This window comes from Actinia tenebrosa, unplaced genomic scaffold (assembly GCF_029948245.1).
Source record: "Actinia tenebrosa isolate PJP-AT-01 unplaced genomic scaffold, QUT_ActTen_1.0 PGA_scaffold15__27_contigs__length_11533743, whole genome shotgun sequence".
Lineage (NCBI taxonomy): Eukaryota > Metazoa > Cnidaria > Anthozoa > Actiniaria > Actiniidae > Actinia > Actinia tenebrosa.
In genome coordinates this window covers 7,177,623-7,200,279 of record NW_028292575.1, presented here as the reverse complement: position 1 = coordinate 7,200,279, position 22,657 = coordinate 7,177,623, and the positions used below count along the sequence as shown (strand labels likewise).

General features: G+C 37.5%; 2 protein-coding genes and 6 non-coding genes across 8 annotated transcripts; 5 read left to right on the top strand and 3 right to left on the bottom strand.

Moving 5' to 3' along the window:
• Nucleotides 1-1,918: 1,918 nt before the first annotated feature.
• Nucleotides 1,919-1,991, bottom strand: Trnat-ugu (transfer RNA threonine (anticodon UGU)). Its single transcript has one exon. It is a non-coding gene; the product is annotated as a tRNA-Thr (tRNA).
• Nucleotides 1,992-2,911: 920 nt separating this feature from the next.
• On the top strand, nucleotides 2,912-2,984 carry Trnat-ugu (transfer RNA threonine (anticodon UGU)). The gene has a single exon. It is a non-coding gene; the product is annotated as a tRNA-Thr (tRNA).
• Nucleotides 2,985-3,871: 887 nt separating this feature from the next.
• On the top strand, nucleotides 3,872-3,944 carry Trnat-cgu (transfer RNA threonine (anticodon CGU)). The gene has a single exon. It is a non-coding gene; the product is annotated as a tRNA-Thr (tRNA).
• Nucleotides 3,945-4,746: 802 nt separating this feature from the next.
• Nucleotides 4,747-4,819, top strand: Trnat-ugu (transfer RNA threonine (anticodon UGU)). Its single transcript has one exon. It is a non-coding gene; the product is annotated as a tRNA-Thr (tRNA).
• A 355-nt stretch (nucleotides 4,820-5,174) lies between these two features.
• Trnai-aau (transfer RNA isoleucine (anticodon AAU)) lies at nucleotides 5,175-5,247 on the top strand. Its single transcript has one exon. It is a non-coding gene; the product is annotated as a tRNA-Ile (tRNA).
• A 1,179-nt stretch (nucleotides 5,248-6,426) lies between these two features.
• Trnai-aau (transfer RNA isoleucine (anticodon AAU)) lies at nucleotides 6,427-6,499 on the top strand. The gene has a single exon. It is a non-coding gene; the product is annotated as a tRNA-Ile (tRNA).
• Nucleotides 6,500-7,461: 962 nt separating this feature from the next.
• On the bottom strand, nucleotides 7,462-16,974 carry LOC116296027 (succinyl-CoA:3-ketoacid coenzyme A transferase 1, mitochondrial). Its single transcript, XM_031703989.2, has 17 exons — nucleotides 16,847-16,974; nucleotides 15,769-15,862; nucleotides 15,290-15,380; nucleotides 14,736-14,871; nucleotides 14,221-14,370; nucleotides 12,963-13,069; nucleotides 12,652-12,712; nucleotides 12,024-12,131; nucleotides 11,135-11,249; nucleotides 10,343-10,437; nucleotides 9,888-9,936; nucleotides 9,669-9,741; nucleotides 9,218-9,293; nucleotides 9,045-9,131; nucleotides 8,813-8,893; nucleotides 8,329-8,430; nucleotides 7,462-8,127 (listed from the first exon to the last, which is right to left on the bottom strand). The coding sequence occupies exons 1-17, from the start codon at nucleotides 16,925-16,927 to the stop codon at nucleotides 8,080-8,082; spliced, it is 1,554 nt and encodes a 517-aa protein (XP_031559849.1). The 5' UTR covers nucleotides 16,928-16,974; the 3' UTR covers nucleotides 7,462-8,079.
• A 2,219-nt stretch (nucleotides 16,975-19,193) lies between these two features.
• LOC116296032 (phospholipid phosphatase 1) lies at nucleotides 19,194-22,389 on the bottom strand. Its single transcript, XM_031703993.2, has 2 exons — nucleotides 21,673-22,389; nucleotides 19,194-20,443 (listed from the first exon to the last, which is right to left on the bottom strand). Exons 1-2 carry the CDS (start codon nucleotides 22,325-22,327, stop codon nucleotides 20,169-20,171), a joined length of 930 nt encoding a protein of 309 aa, XP_031559853.1. The 5' UTR covers nucleotides 22,328-22,389; the 3' UTR covers nucleotides 19,194-20,168.
• Between the last annotated feature and the right edge of the window lie 268 nt (nucleotides 22,390-22,657).

The window sequence follows — 22,657 nt, the reverse complement described above, 5'->3', positions numbered from 1 at the left end:
CGACAATGAAGAAAGCTCTGTGTTTAAAGCTGAGGGAGGAATCGAAGTCAACTTTAACGGGAAGATTATCAGCCAGTTTTTAAAGGAAAACAAAGACAATATTCGGTCGAAAATCGTTCCCGTTTCGTTCGTCGATTTGCCGAGAGTTTTGACAACGCCTGGAAAAAGAGGACATAAAGGACATATTTGTTTTAGCATCCCACAAGGCAAGGTAACAGAGAGAATGCTGGAAGGAGTGATGCTAGAAACTCTTATTGCAATGATACGTGGAAAAAAGACGATTTAGAAACCGTGGAAGTCTTCAAAACGTTTCAAAATGACGATAATTGTGTTTATTGTGGACTCAAGTGTCGACACCTTTACTAAATAGGTTCGTGAATTATCTTATTTTGACTTCAAATTGGTGAGCCTCTTTAAAATAACAAAAAATATAGCTAAACTATGTTATTAGAAAAGTGATTGAATTATCGAGTATTCCTTAGAGTCGAACAAAAAACAAAAGCTGTTAAAATTGAGCTCAAATATTGTAATTAGATAATGTAAAACTAGTAGTCGATACGATACAATTCAGTCAAGTTCTTTTATGATAAAATGCTGTTTTTTCACTATTTTTAGTTTTATTTTTTTTAAATAATCAATCTTCATCATTTTTATTGATATTTTACTCGAATTTCTTTAAAACATTCAGTTGAATTTTTCGCTTTTTTTTATACGCTAGAATATGAGGTAGTGATCTTACGATTGATAAATCTAATTTACATATCATTTATCATAGGAAGTAGTGATATTTATATATGAACGCATAATTTTTGTAACCTCTTTGAATAAAAACTTCTGTTAAAATATAATTTCGAATTGAAGAATAATTTTGAGAAATTCCACTGATTAAGGTTTAAAAAAAATGAAATAACTGATATCAACCATTAATTGTAGCTTGTTATTCGTTGCACCTGTAGAATACTTCCGTTGTTTCACTTTTCTAACTGTTTTGTTTGCATAATGTCTTATGTATCCTGTCTGAATTAAGACTTAAAACCAGTGATGATTAATGGTTCTATTAAGCTTGTCTTTTATACCTTGAAGTAGAAAACTACTAGTTTCACAATGAATGCTAACAATAAAAGCGATTCTCTATCGGTTGTTCTCCGAAATTTCAGATTTGATTTTTTATCCGGCATTTAATAGTATGCGGAGCACAAAAAATTCTACTGAAAATTGCTGTTCTATTTTAATCATTTTACTTATTTTAACCATAAGAGTGCAATTAAAAGCGACTTGACCGCAGCTATCTGGGAATTGTAGAAAGTAAGGGAAGGTACGTTTTTTATGGGGAGGGGGGAGGGGGGTGAAGCTGGGGGATTCGCAGTGAAACTGTTTAAAAATGGTCGTAGCCCCTTTGTTTTGCTCAGTAAGAAATTCATAACCTTTCTATCAAGTCAACAAGGCAGGGCCGTAGCGAGAGACTGAATTGTTTTCTGAGGCAAACGAGAGGGGTTTCGGAGGCATGCTCCTTGAAAATTTTGAAATTGAGACCCTTCGGAAATGCGACTTTCCAGAGCCGGTTTTGAGGGGCATTTGTGATATTTTGATGAATTTCTGTTCCTTCAAAAAGCTCAAATTGTAGCTGATGAATCTCCCCTTTGAAGTCCCAGCACTTCCCCCTTCCCCCAATAACAAACGTACCTTCGCTAACGGGAATTCAAAAACTCTCATTTTCGAAATAGCTAATTCCAAGATGGCCGCCATGCATGTTTCTTTTGGCAATGCTTGCAACCCAACAGTCAGCTTGAAGTAGCAAGAAATAAGTAAGCATGCAACAAATAAGGCATCACTTTTTTTCCTATTTTTGCTGGTAAGAGCCTTCGCAGGCTTAACATCTTTTTGATCATGACAAGGAGAAAAAAAGAAAAGTCTATAAAGCCCCTGGAGAGATTCGAACTCTCGACCCCTGGTTTACAAGACCAGTGCTCTAACCTCTGAGCTACAGAGGCTTCGATGTTTAAGTTTGTTCATTCTAAACTTTTTATAAATAACTTCTACTTCTTACGAGTTGTTTCTATGGAAACCTTTACCATTCTTGAAGAAATCTGTAGCACGAGAGCCTGCATGTTATTGGGTCAGTGGCTTGCTTCCCGGCCCATGAGAAATGAGCTGCTTGATTTTCTACCTTTATATTGTTCAGTGCTTTCTTTCTGGCCACTTTTCCCACGCAGTAGAACGAAATCACAGAAGATATAGTTAACACAGTCGAAAGAACAAAGAAGCCAACGGCCAAGCCCTAAAACTATCGGAATTCAATATGGCGGCTATGACGTCACTTTGGGAACTTCGTCAGAATATTTTCTCTGACGTCGGTTATTGATATTAATTTTCCAACCCCGACTACTACGTACTGGCTATTGAAACAAAAATACATTTTGTTCAAATTCAATGAGAAATGGAAAAGACGTAACGTCAATGTCTTTTTCAAACAAGAAACAAATTATCTTGGCTCCGACCGACCAAAAGCTTATACCTCCTTAATTGTTGTGTTTCTTAAATTCTTCAATCCAAGGTCAATCAAAACCTAAATACACAAACACGACCCTAAATTTAAAATCTCTGCACAAATATTAAAATGGACTGAGGAATGCATTTTTCCATTTTAAACCTTTTGGATTGACTCTAACTTTTAATTGAAAACAAGGTAAAATAATACTCAAGAGACCACTTGTTCGAAAATTGAATTGGAAAATGAGTATGACGAGCTGATTTATCACATCACTCACGCATACATTTGCGCATGAGTGCTTGCAGCAAGCTCCCTAACTAAGAATGGGATGGTATCTGGGATAACAAAATTACTATGGTAACGAGGTGGTGAGAAACAGTGGTCAATAAATTGCTTATTTAGGATTTATAATTTATCGAAGCCTCTGTAGCTCAGTGGTTAGAGCACTGGTCTTGTAAACCAGGGGTCGAGAGTTCGAATCTCTCCAGGGGCTTTGAGTGTCACATATTTTTGGATATAATTTATAGCAATGTCCTAGATTTCAAACGTTAAATGAAAGAAAAGTCATTTTTGCCTGAAGCTGGAAGACATGAAGAGAAGCACAATCTTTTATATTACTTTATCGTAGAAATAATAATCGACAATTTCGCTGGTGACGCGGCCTAGCTGCTTAGCCTGAAGCCGTACGTATTTCCCAGTGACCTCAAACAATTCGTTTCGACTTATTTTTAAAAAAGGACCTGAAAATCGATGATGGAGAGATAGGGCACCGATGGAGAGAGGCGGTTAGAAATGACTCAAATTCAATATCCTACCCCCATTGCACTGGCGCCAAGAGCCCTAAGCTGTTTTCTGAAATAGCAAGCATAATGCATTGTGGTCTAACCTTCGATACCAACATTTTTTGCTCATCTTGCCTTTTATGGTGTTGTTAGCTAATACTCAAGCTAGACCAAAGCACATATTGTTTATCAAACTCAGGAAAGGTTTATGTCTGCGAGACGACACCTATATAAATAGGTGCTGTCAGCAAATTAAACGCTATTCTTTGGTTCCCGAAGTGACGTCATAGCCGCCATATTGGATTTGGATGTGTTAAGTTAGTTGTCGTTGGTTTGGCTTTGCTGTGCGTATCTTCTATCTTTTCTTTATCTTTATAATATGAATAATGAGGCACTCCAGAAAGAAGGTCTAAGGATGCAACATTATCAATTAAAGTTTAGAATCAATTATAGTGATCTGTCTTAGCAAACAAGCCGCTGAACCAATGGCATAGCAGGCTCTCATGCTACAGATTTCTTCGAGAATGGTAAAAGTTTCTATAGAAACAAGTGAAGAGAAGTTCTTAAACTGTTTATACTGAATGTATCAAATCACAAAGCCTCTGTAGCTCAGTGGTTAGAGCACTGGTCTCGTAAACCAGGGGTCGAGAGTTCGAATCTCTCCAGGGGCTTTCGTTGACTTGACTTTTTTTCTCCTTGTCATGATCAAAAACATGTTTAGCCTGCGAAGACTTGGAACTAATCCTAATACAAAGACGGAAGCCTGAAGTCGTAGTTTGATCACCGTAACTTCACACACTTGTTGGACTTTTTCTCTAATCGCTGGAGCTTGGGCTTTAAATGACAGAGAAATGGCGCAAGTGAAATATCCTAGCCGCAGTGCTTTGGAAACTGAAATTGCGCCAAGAGCTCAATAGACTTTTTCTGAGATAGCAAGCATGGTGTATTCTGGTCTAGCTTATGTACAAACATTTTTTGCTCATCTTACCTTCCATGGAGTTGTTTGTATCCAAGCTAAACCAGAATACATCTTGTTTATCAAACTCAAAAAAGTCTGTATGTCTGCTGATTGCCACGGTATAGGTGGTTTGCAATTATTCACAATTAACCGAGAATGTATGAAAACTTTAAAAGGTGTGGTTGGTTGGCACACACACCCGATGTGACGTCATAGCCACCATATTGGTTTCGAATGTCATAAAGGCTTTGTCTTTAATTTGGTAGGGTTTTTTTTAACTGTATCTTGTGATTTCTTTATTATTGAAGCTTTAAAGCAACAGTATAAAGTTTAAATGAAATTTGATCAGAACATTTGTCTTAGCAAATCACGAGCCACCGACCAAATAGCATGGCAGGCTCTCGTGCTACAGATTTCTCCAAGAATGGTAAAAGTTTCCATAGAAACAACTTGTAAGAAGAAAGTTTAAGCTGTTAATAATAAAATGTTTAGATTAAATTCATATTTTAATCAAAGCCTCTGTAGCTCAGTGGTTAGAGCACTGGTCTTGTAAACCAGGGGTCGAGAGTTCGAATCTCTCCAGGGGCTTTCGTTATCTTTTCTTTTTCCCTTGTAATTATGGTCCATAAGACGTAGGCTTTACACAACTCCATTAGCAAAGTGCTAGAAACGGAGTAATTTTTGCCTGCTAAGGACCTGACAATGATCGTAGCATAAAAGTTAGACGTAAACTAAATACACCGTAGTTGTTTCCGTTTTTGATGCGAACACAAGTCATTAGTTTCTGTCCCAGATCCTTGCGGGTCCTTCGTGGAGAGCGCTCGTGTGTATCATGACGGCTGAATGCAGAGGAAACTAAGAATACTCTACAAATCAAGTTATTTTAATCGCAGTTCGGATAATATGTCTTGTCTTAGAGGTTTCATAGACATCAACTAAGTTCGGTCCGTTAGCTCAGTCGGCAGAGCATGGTGCTAATAACGCTAAGGTCATGGGTTCGAGCCCCATACGGACCAGAACCTTCTTTTTACTGAGTCACTAGAGATCTATAGATAAATCCATTGTTTTCTTTTGTGTTTATTTGACTATTACACTTTGACTAGTATTTTTTATTTCCCGGGGTAAATCCCTTCATTCTATCAATCAATGATGCTTATTCAAATCGTATGTACATCAAGAAATCCCGCTATCAATCTACGGAAGATCTCTATTAATATTTACACTTTTCCTGCGCCCAAATGCTGCGTCTTATAGTTTCGGAGAGCATCAGAGTCTTAATATTTTTTACAAACAAGCCAAAAAAAAAAAAAAAAAAATAGAAAATAGTAAAAAGCAACGTTTTGATGAGCGTGTTCTAGAGGGCGGTCCTATTGCTTACTATCAATCACGTGACTTTTTGGAGTTGACAGGGGGGCAAACAAGCGGTTGACTGAGGGGCAACTAGCGGATGCTAAGTCAAAACATATCAAAATAAGTCTTCAAACTATTGCATTTGACTATTTTCACGATATCAAACCAGAAAACAAGAGATCAAAACAACCTCCAAGATTCTACAAGCCATCAAAAACGCAGCTATTACCGGAAGTGACGTCTATTGATAGCAACCTAAGCAAAAACAAAGCATGGAAGGCATATACACCAAATTAAAAAACGTTGTCGGATTAAGAAACTTATCGAAGCCAAGTCCGAAAGGTTTTCTGGGTAAACAGTTAATAAAGCTCATGTTATACATATTGCAGTTTTGCAGCTCTAGATCATCGCGTTAAGCTACCAAACAAAGCATTTTGTCACTCTCCACATGTGTCTGTATGCAAACACTCTTCAAATGCCCAGGATTTAGATTACCCAGAACACCCTTCGGTCTTAGTTTCGATGATTCAAACTTTTTGAACGCGACGTTTTTTAATTGGTGTATATAAATGAAACAAACCATGATGGAATGCACATTTAAAAGTTAATTAATTAAAATGATAAATATTTTTAAAACAGGTACTTTCTGAATGAGTTACTATTGGTCTCTAAAACGAAAAACGGAAGCTTCTTTGTCTGCAAAATTATGAGTCCACCGTCCTGTCTGTTTCAACAGTTTTTTTTTAACCAAGTAACTAGTTAAAATGTTTTCAAAATGTAAACTCTTCAAGTACTTCCACAGAATAATAAGAAAACTCTAATTAAAGATCGATTATTTTCATCTGGGTCCGTTAGCTCAGTCGGCAGAGCGTGGTGCTAATAACGCTAAGGTCATGGGTTCGAGCCCCATACGGACCAGAAAGATTTTTTTAGTCTACCACCAAAACTATCAAATATTTCTATGTCCTTTCTTTTTTCCCCCCGGTAACGATCAAAGTAATAAAAGCATCCAACTAATCGCCACGATTTTTATGAAAAAATTACTAAAAAAAAAAAAAAAAAAAACTGTGGCGATGACGTCACTAGGGATAAATGCTTCATTGAAAATCTACCTGCAACCAAAGGCTAGCCTGCGTCACATCCGGAATTTTCTTCGTAAATACCGTCTGCGAAACATTGCTAGAAAGCTTGTTCTGGACCCCCCGCAAATTGTGCGATTATATATGATAGATTCTGATTGGCTGTTAGCCATGCTCATTCGAACGTGAACTCCCATTCAATAACACTGTCAAATCGGATGTGATCCTCACCGAATTGCTTGAATACAAAATAAATAAATAAAAATAATTATACTATGAATCAGTTAAATGTACAATAAATAATATCTACACTTACTAAAATAAATCAAATTTATCGTAATTTAGTGCGCCTGCAATCATGAAGCTGTTCTTATATCAGTAATGATAAAAGGGTAACCGTGAAAAGATGAGTAAGTTTTAGTAAGTTTTTTCATTTTTTCACGATTTAAAACTTACCCTTTTATTACTGTTTCATTAGAAACACAGACGCAGCTCACACTAGTTTTTAGCTAGTTATCCATTCTGTTTTTATATCAATTGGTCTCGCACAAGGGAACAGTAAAACGTCTTTGCTTTGGTTGAGTAACACTATATTCATTTGTATTAATTAAATGGCAATAAACGGTGCAAGTTATCAGACTTATTTAAGACAATTTTGTCAAAAAAAGGTCTTACAGTGGCGTTCCCTACACTGAAATAGTCTCTAGCCCCGAGAGACTTAAGGCCTCGTAGGGTAGTTCGTAACCATAGATTATCCGCAGAGCTATTTTCTGTAGAAATTCATGAGAGTTCCGTACAATGTTTTGTATTCGTTCATAATTTATTTATGCCTCAAAAAATATGATTACATCAAGTTTTTGAACAATGTATACTTTTTCAAGTCAATATAAATATTTAAAGGGGACAAAAACCTTACCCCATTCCACTCAAAATACATCACAATGCAAAAATGGAAACAATTGACTCTGAAACCCCTATCCCATATTAAGTCCTAAACCCTGAGTGTGAGAATCGGTGTTTTAGGCAGAGGAAAGTCGAGGGACTTCGAGCATGCCCTATAATGCTATAAACTGTAGACGTATTTAGGGCTGTCACGCAACACTTACGAAGCCAGTGAAACGTTGCGTGACATTCAAGAACACCATTGACAGACCCCTTCATTTTTAACAGCTAAATGATAAAGCTGTGTTATACCATTATACTCTGAGCCACATACTTGGATTTTATCATTAGTGGAAGGGCATGCATAAAAAAAATCGTAAAATTCAGCTCGGTCTGTTCAGCCCACAACTGGAATAGTATAGTAGACCACATTCCAGGTGGAGTTTCGCGCAAAAAGAAGAAATAATAGAATAAGGATTTCTAAAATAATGTTAGTGAAAATTCATATTCAATTGATTTAGTCGTACTTTCTATCTTCTAGTCCTCTTCTCCAATCTGTCCCATTTCCTTTAAGTCAGGAGAAATCTGGCCAAAGATAAAGTACAGTAATATCGATAAGATGTTAACGTAAGAAATCTAACACAAGGACCTTTTTCACGCGGGACTGGAGTAATGGTGGCTGGAACAATAGCTTCAAACGATCAAAAATGTGCTTACACCGAAAAAAAAAACTTTTTTCATTGCTTATAGGAACTGAGGAGAGTTAAAATTATGATATGTGCTTACCTCGAAGCCACAGCCCGTAGATGTTTGTACGTCTTGAATCGAGACGCCAGGATACAGTTCCTTCAGGATCAACCCTTGCTCGGGATGAACATCGAAAACACACTACAGACAGCCAAGAGGAAAAAGAAGTCAAGAAAGAATACAATAAACAATACTGGAGATCTGAAGAGGATGATGCAATCGCAGAATGCAGTTTGACTCTCAAATTGAGAGGCGGGAAATTGTTGGACGATCAGAATTCCACACCCCGTATTTTGGCCAACCATAAGTGCCGTACCGTGGCCGTGACGTTACGGTGTCCGCACATTTTCATTTGCTGACCAGTGATATCGTGTTATGTGATTGGTTCATGGGATGTCGTTAATTCCGTACCGTGACTGACCTGACGTTTCAGTCATGCGATTGATCTTTTCACGCTTTGACTGACACAACACGGTACCAGTTTTCTCCGTACATTCCATAAAATCATGTCGTCATGACGTACCTTTTCAGTGATGATCATATTGACACATTCAGTCCCCGTCAGGGGTAGGGTGCACTTCTCAAGAATCTTGTGTTTGTCTCCCTGCAAGTGCGGAAAAATCCACCAGAAACTAATAAGAATCTAAACGCTAGAAGCAGAGAGTAGACAAATTGTTTGTCTGTCTGTCTACTCAGCCCATTTGTCTGTCTGTCTGTGATAGAATATTATTAGATATCAAATGATGACGCCATACCTTTGCCGTATGTTCCATGGTTACGATGACCTTAGAGGGGGAGGACACGAGGTCCATTGCTCCACCCATGCCTTTGACCATCTTGCCCTACGCAATGAAATTCAATGAAACAATTCGATTTTTAGTGTGACTATGAAGCAAACAACTCATGCAGTAAATACAATGTTACTTACAGGAATCATGTAGTTAGCGATGTCTCCTAACTGTGATACTTGCATGGCGCCGAGGATTGTAAGGTCGATGTGTCCTCTGAAGATAAAAACATTTAGTCACGCGTTTTCTCATTCGCGGGGTTTCCTACATCTCAGAGCTTTTGGTAATACGATTTTTGTTCGAGTGACTTTACATCCATATTTATTGTACCATTCAAATGGAAGGGAAAACAGTACGAAAATTTCAAAGATGGGAAGAGTCTTGAGAAACGATTTGTGACTTTGGGAGAAAGTATTGAGGTAGTAGTTTGGAGGAGAGGAGAGGAGAAAACCTTTGTTTATGAACTGGCGTTGCATCAATCGGTAATCTCGCAAACGCAAACGCAATTCAACAAACACAGAAAACGCGTCAATAAACTGACACACGCTGACGAAGGAGTTCTCATATCATCACACATTCGATGCAACTTACCCGCGTATCATTGCAAATGATTCATCACTCGAAAAGAACGAGCTGCCTGGTCTTACAGTCACTGTTTCTTTGCCTGTGAGAAAATTCCAATCAATCAAACACTCTCAGTCTACTACGAATACTTGATGCAGCACTATTTGCCTCCAAACCGTGCGCGCACGCCCATCCACGCCCCTCCCTGCCAGAACTCTGGGACTCTAGCTATGCAACTCTTCTCACCTGCATTAATCAGGTCTGGATCTTCCATTCCTGGTCTTGGAAATGGACCCTGAAAATATGGAAAAAATCACTATCACTATCACTATAATCACCATACTTTTCCTCATAACTCAGTGTTATTAGCATTACTATCGACACTGAAGTGAGAGAATACTGAGGTGTACAACTCATTGCTATTCCCAGTAAACAAAGAAACAACCGAAAGCATTCTAAATACGACAAGTAGGTTTGTATGTTTAAACAAAGTTGACCAACAAGATCACTGACAACGCTAAAATACACCATTGTCTGGTTCCAAGTCAGGTTGGAGTTGCTGCGCACAGAAAAACTATACGTTCATCCAACCTCGACTTGCAACTATCATTCGTGGTCATTGAACAGAACTGTAAGAAGGAGTACTGGAATGTACGAACGATGTATGTATTAGGAGCTGCATGCTGCACAAATTTACTTACCAAGCCAAGGATTCCATTCTCACTTTGTAGATTAATAGTCATGCCTTCAGGAATGTAATTACTCGCTAACATCGGCATACCAATACCAAGATTTGCTGAATGACAGTTAAGGGTTATTGATGGACAGTACAGAATTGTGATTGACAGTTATTGAAGTAGATTTCGTGGAGCAGCACGGTAACGGTACAGTATAGATTTCTGTACCTTGAGCCCTTTGTTTTCCCATTTTAGAACATTTGTTATTCTCTACAGAATGAGATTCCTTGTTTGAGTTGTTTCCATATTCATGGGTCTTCTCATGCAAATTAAGCAGAAACATAGTTAATAACTATAGTTAATAGCTATTAACTATGGCAGAAATCATATTCTATACTATAGGGAATGACACATGGTCTGATGTGGGAAAATATTACACCCAAGGTAACAGGGTGTATTCATGACAACTTTTGAATCAGTCAGCTTGCGAGATAGTTGTTAATCCAACTGCCAAAATGCTCGTTCATGGCATCGTCATTTTTCTACATTTATACAAAATACGAAGTTGATGGCACAACTAATTGTGAACAGGGGTGTCGGAAATGGTAAGACGCAGCACGTCTGTGCACAAGTGTTACAACTCAGAGTTTAGAAGTGCGTATTAGCTTTGAGATCCTGGAGAAAAATACCATGAAATATGGATTAAATTAGTCCTGGATCATGTCAAGATTATTTAATCAAGCTGACTTACACACGCAGGCACACACAATGGTAAATTTCAGGTATACTGAGTATGCCATTGGTTGTCAAGGATACCATACATATGATCTTTGAATTCCAGGGCAGCTCGTTTGATGATTCTTTCTCTAAACTCCAAGGCTAGCGACTTGGCCTCATTCTTGCCATTATCATCTTTAGTCAGTGTCAATCGCTTGATAAAACAAACACACAGATCAATTAATCAACATTTCAAAAAGAGGATAATACTTGACATCAAATCAACTGATAAGTTTGTGGTCCTCTTTTAACGTTTCTAGTTGATTGGGGACAGGACTGCCATTGACATGGTCACCCGAGCCACTTCAAAGCCTAACTATTTGCAGATGTTATTACAAAGGCAGCATATTCTACTCAGTTATTTTAAGACCCGAGTGTTGGTCTGCTTGAGCCACCATCTCCTGCACAACAGACCGATCGATGCTCTTACTAACTGAGCTAACTAGCTGGTGGCCAATACACAAATAAACAATTTCTTATGAGCCTCATATTAACTATCTCTTTGTATCCTTTGATTGACATATTTTCAGCAGAGCCTCCCTTTAAAAGGTCTAGCAGCTTTAGTGATATCAGGACTATGTATATATCTCACAAAATTAATGATCTTTCAAAACAGTTCATTAAGAGTTGTTTTGACGAGAAACAAATAACAATCTGACAGGTGATGTGATGCCTCATTGAGGGTTTTTCTCTGGGTTCTCCAGTTTACCTCCCTCCACAAAAATCAACTCCTAAATTCCAATTTGATCATGGAACGCAGGCCTCTGTGAGGTTTGTTAGCCACTTGCTATTAAGTTCTACCCTGGAAATAAACAATGATGATTGAGTACTGCAGCAGAAACCAGAACCCCAGAGGTGATCGAAAGCTGAGTGTACTACCACTACACCAACTATTACAGCTCCAAGTATCAAAACATACAGTATTTACCTCAATCCTTTTCTCATATTTTTCTCCTTTGATGACACGGTGTACATAAACACAAGGAACATGCACATCTTCTGCTGGGATTTCTCCATCCTCGACAATTTCTTCAACCTGTAAGATTGGTTTTGCAAGATTAAAAACATCTGTTACATAATGACATGTATGCATCTTTAACCGACAACCGGTTGGCTCAGTTGGTAGGGTGCCGGAATATTGTGCGGGAGACCGGGGTTCGATTCCCGGCCGGACCAACACTCAGGGTCTTAAAATAACTGAGGAGAAGGTGCTGCCTTTGTAATTACATCTGCAAATGGTTAGACCTTTGCGTCTTCTCGTATAAGGACGTTAAACCGTAGGCCCCATCTCTCCACACTATCTAACCCTGTATTGGAGGGACATAAAAGAACCACTGAGGACGTAATAAAACCCTGGCAGTGACCACCCTCGGTGTCTGGCCTTTACTAATGATTTCTTAACGGGTTGATTTGTGGGTTGGGTTAGGGGTTCTTAAGGGGTGGGATTGGTGTATGTACCTCATAGAGGACCTCGAGTCCTATTGTGCTATACCAGCCCTCGGCCAAATTCTCAAATAAAATCTAATACAGTTTAATTGACTGGGTTATACTATTACCTCTGCAATGGTAACTTTGGCAGCTTTTGCCATCGGAGCATTAAAGTTGCGTGCTGATTTCCTACAAAAAAATAAATAAAATGGGTGTTACAACAGTAACCATCAAAAAGAATTAATCAAGCAAATACCTTATCAACCATTAATGTTACTCTACAAGCAACAAATGAAACTATACTCTTTCATGTGTTTTAATAACAATAGATGAAGCAGTGTTGCAGTGCAAATCAGTCCAGTTTTTAAAGCTGAAGTCACATTATACTGTTATAAATTAAGTAAAAGTAAAAATGCAGTTCTATTTTTTTGACACTTACCTAAATGTTAAGTTGCCAGATTTGTCTGCTTTCCATGCTTTAACCAAGGCAAAATCCCCTGTGATGGCTTCTTCCATTATGAAGTGTCGCCCATTAAAATCTCTTGACTGTAAAGAATGCAGGTAGTAAGATGTCATGAATGCTATTTTATCTAGCTTACATTACAGAACTCGTAATTATCTGAGTCTGTCAATAGAAAGGATAGGCCATTAAAGCAATGAGTGCTGATCGATTGCTCTTCAATATTTGAAGAGAAATGTTTTCTCCAATGTTTAATTAGTGAAGGCTTGAAGACCTATTTAAAACATTAACTCTGAGGTCCCGTCAAATATTTTACACAAAAAATATTCAAAAAGAAGCAAAGTTTTTGGTCGGCATGTAGATTGCTGCTCAAGAAATGTTAACAGAACAGCTGATTGACTGCTACAATGGCATATCCTCTCTATTGACAGTCGACTGATAATAGAATAATCACATATAGCTGGTACAATAGAATCTTTCTTCTCAGACTAGTAGTGGGATATACAGTAGAGGAGTTTAGATGCTTGTACACCAGCTTCCTGTCCAGGAATGCTTCAAAAAGAGGAAACTAGGTGATTTCACTTAACGCCCCTCGAATGAATTCGCCAACAGCTTTTACTTGAAAATAAAACTGATCCATGAAAAGATTCATCAAATATCTTCTAGAAATGGCATATTAATTTGTTGATGGTAGTGGAAAATATTTTGTTTAGACTAGAGATAATAAAAAAAATACTTGGAAATCTTGACTGTAAAAAAAACCAACAATGCATTGCATTCCTAGACTCCAAATCACCTGGAAATAGGCCCTTTGCAGCTAAGCAATCACGTGCTGATTAATTCACTGAGAGCAAATGAATGAACATTTTGATTCCCATGGGTGAAATTTACTGGACTGCAAACAAACTTTCTACTTTCAAACTTTCAAACTTTCGAGAGATCGTAATAAAACTGCATTTCAAAACACACTGGATACACATGTTTTCATTCAGTTCTTTACAAGCAGCTAAAAAGAATCACCAATTTAATGTAAAAACAAAAATTTTGCAGTCCAGTACAAACACGTGACCGTTAGCTGCAAAGGGCCTATTAGGAAACTAAAGAGAAAACCTTGTAGCATAGGAGGGAGATCCAACAAATAACTCTACTCACATGATACAGGGTCCAAGGATTGAACCCATAATAGTATGACGCATTGCGCTATCTTGGCTCATTTGCTCATATGTTGCATACCCACCTCTCTTGGTTTACTAGCAATAGCGACAGTGCCATCTTGGTTATATTTGATTGGTGCCCCACCTTTATGTACCAAGGTCCCATATCCAGTTGGTGTGTAAAATGCAGGGATGCCTGCCCCTCCGGCCCTTACTCTCTCAGCAAGCGTCCCCTGAAATAAGCCATTAGCAATATTGAGCACAAATGCAGAAACACAGGATTTCTTATGAAGACAACACATCATAAACATAAAGTTACTCATGTGGAGGTACATGTACTTGGGATGGCACTTCATGAGGTACAGAATTGGGGTTAATAAATGTATTACTGTTAGAAATACGATGCTGTATCAAATATTTAGTTTCTACCTGTTTGCAAGTTTTGAAAATTTTGGCAGAAAAGCTTAAGTCAATAAACCACCCAACACTAGAATCTACACTATATTTAAATATTCCTGCAAGGGTTGGTGGCTCCATTCCATTCCTGTAAGCCACCTTGAATTTTGGTATATGGACTGCATCCAATTCTTGATCCTACCTGAGGTGTGAGCTCTACTTCAAGTTCCCCAGACAAATACTGACGAGCAAACTCAGCATTTTCACCAACATAAGAAGATATCATTCTCTTTATTTGCTTTGTCTTGAGTAACAAACCAAGACCAAAGGTGTCCACTCTAAAAAATTAAAAAATCTATGAATATCACGATATTTTTTTATTTATTTTATTATTATTACTTTTTGTATTTTTATTTTATTTGTTATATATATTTTATCATGGCTAAATATTTTTTAATATTTTCCAAAGAAAAAGAAGGAATTATTATCATTTAGTAAGGTTGTCCTCAAAATTGAGTTGCACTGTAATTAATAGTTTTATACCTAATATTATAGCCACAATATTGCATCCATAGCTTTTTCAATGACAGTTTCTCATTCAGTAACTATTCGTGTGTTTTCTCAGGTGCAACCATTACATAAAGAAATAATACTATAGGAAATGACACATGGTCTGGAATGGGAGGACATTGCACCCGAGGCAAAAAGATGTATAATGGTTTTATATACTGTAGTCATTTTGAAACATTTTCTCACCCAGCATTGTTGCTCACGCAGGTAAGATTATTGACCCCAGATCTCTGAAGAGCATCAATTAAATTTTCAGGTATTCCACAAAGTCCAAACCCTGTAAAACAAAAATGAATAGTGAAGAAACTAATAGCACTCATTTCAGTAACCCCAGAAACTGTGCTCTGTTCATTAAAATACTGTACAGTGTAGCACAGTTCTCGACAAATCAGAGCATGCCTAATTTTTAAACTATATAATAAGGCCAAACAAAAAAAAGTGTGTTTTCTGTTGACTGCAACTGATCCTAATTTTCTTTCCGATTTTTGCTGACCCTAATATTTTTTCATTCCCAAATGCTCCACAGGGTTCCCAGTAAGCTCATTTCCATCGTTGTATCAGTAAAAAAAGTCCAACCTACCGACCCCAATTATTTTTCTTATGCAACAGGAAACACACTAATTTTTTCGTTTGGCCTAATAAAAAAAACACACAACACTGCATACCTCCAACTAATAATTTTGAGTTACTGGGTACATCTTTAATAGCTTCATCTGGGCTGTCATAAAATCTTGCTAATTTGGAACAACTGGTAGAAAACTGCAAGGATAAAAAACTGTGAGTCTCTTGTGGCCAACTTTCTGAAAACAGAATCCTCTATGGGGAGTGAAGATCATCCCAGTCCCAGCTCAACAATGATCTTAATAAAATAACAATTCGGTCATGAATTCTAGAGGAATCATAATTTTTTGATAATTTTTTTTTTTTTTTTTTTTTAATAGAGGTAATACCATCCCCAGTACATCAGATCACAACTACAGCTGTAACTATCTCACAAATTCAATTCTAAGGCTCCCATCTCTAGTGTAGCATCCTACACAGCATTTGCACAACAGACTAAGACTGACTGTGTAGGCTACCCCTAGTGTGAAGAAACCAGCATGACTTTACACTCAAAGCTTTACAACACGTTATGTGAGCTTGTTTGTTTTGCTGAACCATAACATTTAATATATATATGGATCATTTTTTTGTGGGAAAGAATATCTTATTAGGAAAAACGCCTTGCACTAAATCCCAGCCTGTATTGGTCAAAAAAATAAAAAAAATAAAAAAAATAAATAAATAAAATAAAATAAATAAACAAAAAAAAAAACAACAAAAAAAAATTCAAAAATGAGAAGTGACTTCCTTTGTTGTGACTCCAAGAATTAGAAAAAATACACTTGGTGAGGTTAATAGAAATGGAACTTGAATATGGTGACCCCAAGCACACGTAATGTAGGACGGTATGAGATCACAACAAAACAAAATCCCAAGGGAAATAAACATGATCATACAACAAAGAAAAACATAAACACCCATAAATTCAAAACCAGCATTGAAACTATAGTTTTTCAGAACCTTGAATTGGAAACGAAAAGACAAATATCAGAAAATTGAAATCACGTGTAGAAGTATCAAGATAAGCTTCATTTTTACTATTATGTATTTGCCCAATTTGTAGCTCTACGAATTTTATGTTGATCTTTAAAAAAATAAGCTGAATATAAAACATATTCTTTAGCTGTCAATTCTACTCACTCGAAGCTTATTTGGTGTAAAAATTCGATGATCAAGCCTTCTACATATCCTTCTTGACGAACACCACACAATGCCAGCCATGTTGTTCCTCTGCACGACTACTAATGAGCCATCTGTTTTACTAGAAAGCGGTTGCTTGATTTTAAGAGACCTACGTGACTGAAGCGTGACAGCTGTGATTACGTCACGCACCAATTTTTTTCCTCAATTTTTTTTTTTTCAGTGGAACATGGGGGGCCTTGAAAGGTCAAAAGGAGGATTGGTAGCGAATTGGTAGGGTTTTTTGAACGGTTGAAGTGGGTACCCCAAAAACGTATTAAGATGGTATTATGTGACAGAGTCAAAAGACACTATTTCGGACAGTAATTATTTAGTCATAAATCTATATTTTTAATTAGGAATGCCTCGTGTACACATAGGAATGTAATTCTTTAGTTAACTGTTTGCGTGGAAAATGCGTAAGCAAGAAATAATTTCCGTACGTAATTACATTACAGTGAGTCATGCCTAGGTTTGGCGCTTGTTTACGTAAGTTCGTGTTTGGGACATCCTGTTTGCGCCTAGGGCGTGCAACATTGCATAGGATGTGTAAGGTCTTAAGAATGCAGGTTTTCCCATAAAAATAGGCCCAAACTAAGCTTAAATCAGTGTAGTAAAAGTTCTTGAAGACGTTGCACATATCAAGACAAGGAATTCTCTACGATGTAAAGAGATATCCTGTAATCTCGTTCCCGTTTTTTTTTCATGTATTGTAAAGTTGTGTGAATTTTTCAATAAATTCTTTTGTCAAAACCACTTGCAATCTGATTCATAGCTGAGCGCCTTGCCGCCGGTTACAATTAACCTATTTATTATGATACCGGTTGAAAGGACAAAAAGTACACTCACAAATGGATAAGTCTTCTAGATGGTATTACCTGTATGGATGCTTATGATACTCCGCGGATCGTTGTCATCTTACTATACTTAAAACAGTCAGACCGAGATGGTTAACCTACTAGTTGAAAAGAAAAAGCTTACTCTCACAAATAAATTGTCCTTCTAGATGGTGGTATTACCTATGTGTTCATACCAGTTGAAACGACGAAACTTTCTCTCACAAATGAAATTAAATTGTCCTTCTAGATATGTATTCAACAAATTCATGTTCGCTTTGATTTTTTTTTTTTTTTTTTTTTTTTTTACCATAACAAAGTCGAAAGAATTGAACAAAAAGACAAGTAAATAGTTCAATTCGGCCGTCATCCTCTTCCATCCTGCACGTTAGCAGAAACCTATCTACAGGCGCAGGAAGCCAGAGGTCCAAAGTTGTTGAAACTATTTATTTGGAGCTCGCAGCTTATAGACAGCCGGAGAAATTAAAGGGGTTCTCCGACAATAGCGCGCTTCTTCATCAAAAGGCTCTCATAAGAGAATGTATGTAAACACAACAGGGACTTTGACAATTTTCTTTTGCAACATAATTTCAACCGATAAACCGCCTTTTCCTGACCGTATCCAATAGGGGAATAGTTAAGGCTATTATAAGGCAATGTATGTAATCACAACAGGGTCTTTGACAATTTCTTTCGCGACTTGATTTCAACTGCAAAACTGAATTTTCTTGGTCGTATGCGATAGGGAATAATGTTCAACAAGAAATTTCCAGTTGCAGCACTGCTATCTGTTATTTTTACACACCCCTAGGGCGTAGGACTGTGTTCAACAAGTTGGCTGTGGATGGTCTTCAAACCACATTCTAATCTGCCATCATCCTCTTCCATCCTGCAAAAAAGCAGAAACGTATCTACATGCGCTGGTAGCTAGAGCTCGAAAGTCGTTGAAACTTTATATTTGGAGCTCGCAGCTCATGTACAGCCGGAGAAATTAAAGTTGTTCTCCGATGAATACGCGCTTATTGAGCGAAAGGCTATTATAAGGGAATGTATGTAAACGCAACAGGAACTTTGACAATTTCTTTCCAGACTTGATTTCAAGTGCAAAACCGAATTTTTGTTGACCGTGTCCGATTTGTGATTGTTTTTCACCAAGAAGTTTCAAGGACAAACGGGGCTATGTAGTATTTTTCACACACCCCTGGGAGGGAGGCTTTTGTCCTTCAACATGACTAACATGGGCCTGTACTCCACATAGAAATCTGGCGTCATCCTCTTCGATCCTGAATGGAAGCAGCAAACTATCTAACTCCAAGGGTAGCCAGAAGTCAATAGCTCCATAGCTGGGCAGGTAGCGAGAGGTAAAAAGTCAATGAAACTTTTTAAACGTGAAAAAATAAAATTTGCTGTAACTTTTGAAATACTGGATACATTGGCCTCAAACTTATCCCAGACCAATACAAGCAAGTAAGTTTTGATAAGAGATATTTACAATGTATTTCTTAGCTAATATATCAATTTATCTTTTACAAACTCCATTCATTTACTGTAATTCGATCAAGACCTAAAATTAAGCTTGGGATATCTGGGTAAATGACAATCTTGATCCCAGAGTCTACCGTTTTACCAAAGCACATGAAATGGCACTATTCCATAAAAAAAGGTTTAAGGTAAAGATTTTTTAGGGTTTTGGTTTGGGTTAGGATTAGGGTCATAATAATTATAATATTAACTTTATTTCACACAGAATTCAGAAAGCTAACCACTTATTTACACTGAAGCTGTGCTGTGCTGGGGGCCCAGGGGGGGGGGGGGTACTCCCCTATATTTGCTATACGGGTATGTACTGCCCTATAGGGTATGGTTTTTCGGCTTTTGGGTCTGGGATAGGGTATTATTTTTGACATTCTGTCTGGGATAGGGTATCATTTTAGTCTGGGATAGGGTTAACTATTTGGTCGTTTTTGTCTGGCGAATAGGCTACGCTTTCTGCCGGCACAAAAACAATAAAAACGTTAGTAAAATATAGATTGCAGTCAATTGAACAACTGTCTTTTCCGTCTTTTAAATCCTAAATCCTAAATCATCTTTGCCAACATATGATAAGTCACTTATCAGGTAAATACCATGTAAGACACAGGGGGATGTCCTGGGAATCGCCAGGGGATGACTGGATGGAAGAGACACAGATAGTAGAGACAAGTATGGTAGTAAGGACAAGGGATAGACAAGAGATGTCTTTGGATCCTCTGGGTACATCTTCTCTAATGTTACTAGGCCCAAATTTATGAAGGGTAATGGATAAGATTTAACTATCAGATAAAGCTATACACCCTTCGTACAACTGGGCCCTGGTGATAACAGAAATTATTATGATAATGTTATCCCCCAGTTTTCCTTAATCGCCATATGACTTAACTTTTTAAAAGGTTAGTATTTAATCCTACTTAAACAATGTCCTTGAGAGACATCTTCTGTTTTTCACCAGATATATTTTTGAACCATTTAAGAAGCTTCCACACCACCATGTATGCCACCATTGTTCCAAGAATGAAGCCTGAAAGGACATCTGACCAGTGGTGCTTGTAGTCGCTGACTCTTGAGATACCACAGAGCAAAGCCAGGATGAGGGCTGCTATTTGCAATACTGGTTTCAGCAGGAGACTTGAGGAAATGTTGAGACGAGCTTGCAGGTAAAGGACTAGGAAAACCATTGTATATGCTAAAAGGACATAAATCACAATTATTTATTATAAGCAATAAAATGGATCAATAAAATCAATAAAAATTAAGGATGATTTGGCTTATTACTGAAGATCATGATGGTGATGATGATGACAACTGATGATGATGATGATCAAAAAGGGTTTTTTATAAACCTATGGATATGGCAATAAATTCTAAAGATGAAACACATGTTACATTACTCTCCCCCCTCCCTCCATATGCATTACAATTGCAGAACTCACTACATACCTCTGACCACTGCAAAACAAAATACCATAGGGTGCTGACCTATGGGGTATGGTAGATAGATACAGTAGATAGATACTTTATTTAAATTGCCCTATTTTACTATGACGTCACATCAAAACAATCTATTGTTTAAACACAAAGCATCATGGTTGTCGGAGGGGGTCAAATCAACGCAAATTCACCAAAAATTGTTCTAAAACCTGTATCAATCCACAAGCCAGCAAACGCTCAGAATTTTTTTTAGTACATATTAACACATATTTTATCTGAAAACCAGGCCATTTTATATTAAACCGTTTCGCTAGGAGCAAATTTTGTTGAATTTTCTATTGGATTTGATGACTCTATCCCCCACATAAACAAGCAGTGACGTCATAGTGAAATAGGGCAATTGAAAGGGATATCCCTCTCTAACTGTATAAAGAAATTTTAAAAAAGTAGAATACATACAATAACCATAATACAAGTAACTTAGCTAATATATACTACCATTGCCTTGAGTATAAATCAATAGGGTATTTGCATGCATGATGGCGTCATTTGACTCCCACTTCCATAATGCTTTGCAAATTTCCTTTGTTATTTAAATTTGTATTCCTTCATGAGAATAGTAAGACAATTGGTGCTAATTAACTGAACAAAAGAAAGTGTGCAAGGGAGTTTGGTTGTAGAGGTCAGTGACTAGTCATGCAAATGTTTATCGTGTAGTTCCAGAAAAATATCCATACCCACACCATGAAAGGTATTTGTAAAAGAACCCCTCTAACACGAGGAATGTCCAATTTTCTTCCATACAAACTGTAATTTTGCTTTTTCTCTTACTCCCTCCCCTCCAGAATTTCCAATTTCCTTTGTGGGTGGGGTATAGATATGTTCTGGAACTACACATTCTTGTACAAGCTATAACTCATAGTCTTGTTTTACAGACACTTTCTTTAGTACTTTGTCAAAAGTGTCTTGAATTTTATAACTTACCGGCAAAAGACGAGTGACCGGAAGGGAATGATAACCTTGCTTGTCTGATAAGAGATTCATCGCCCGTGCAAACGTCTCCTGTTATGTACTCCCCTTCAGTACAGTTTGAAATAACACCCATTTTCGGTTTACAAACGAAAAGAAAATGGGGTCTTAAACGACCAACACCGTACTTTCCTACATCGGTTAGCAAAACATTCACTGCAGCGCCAAATAGAAAGACTATTGTTATCTTAAGCAGCTTGAGAAGCAAAGAGTTGAGTTTGATGGGGCCGATGTATATGACTGGTCCAACGTCCTTCGCATTAGCCACCTTTTGATTCTTTGAACGATGTAGAAAATACTCAATCAAAACGAAGGTTATGCCTGGCAATATTAGGCCAACAGCTGTAGCCAGAGGACTGGAGACAGTGCTTTTTTTAAATGGTTTGTTAATGCTATCATCATGGCAGTTGAAGCCACGTTTGTAAGGAACACCTATAAGGAATAGCACAAGAATCGGCAGACCCACGACCGCAAAACAAACAACATCTAGTAAGAGCCATTTCAACGAGGCTCTAGGACGGTTGTACTTGCTCTCAAAACTCGTATATTTTTCATGGGTGGCTATTTCGTCGTTGGCGAGTTCGTCTCCAGATTTGCCTTCATTCGCCATGTTTCCTTATACATCCGGGCTGAAGGGGATCGATGATCGAAGGCTCCAGGTTTTGATCGACAGTTTGCGCGGGTTTTAGTGTCACCGCTGCAGACGGAAAAGCAACGCGGGCGCAAAAAATCCTAAATCACTGAAAACCGAAGTCGTAAGTCGACGAAAAATTTTTAAGTTCATATGGAATCTTCCAAAAAATAAAAAGAATCGATAGAAAAGAAGAAATTATAAGTTATTTATCTTTCTCAGAGTCTTTCTGTTGTCATGATTTCTAAAAATTAGCTATAACTTGATTGGTTGAAGGTACATTGTTAGGACATCCAATCATAATCGTCG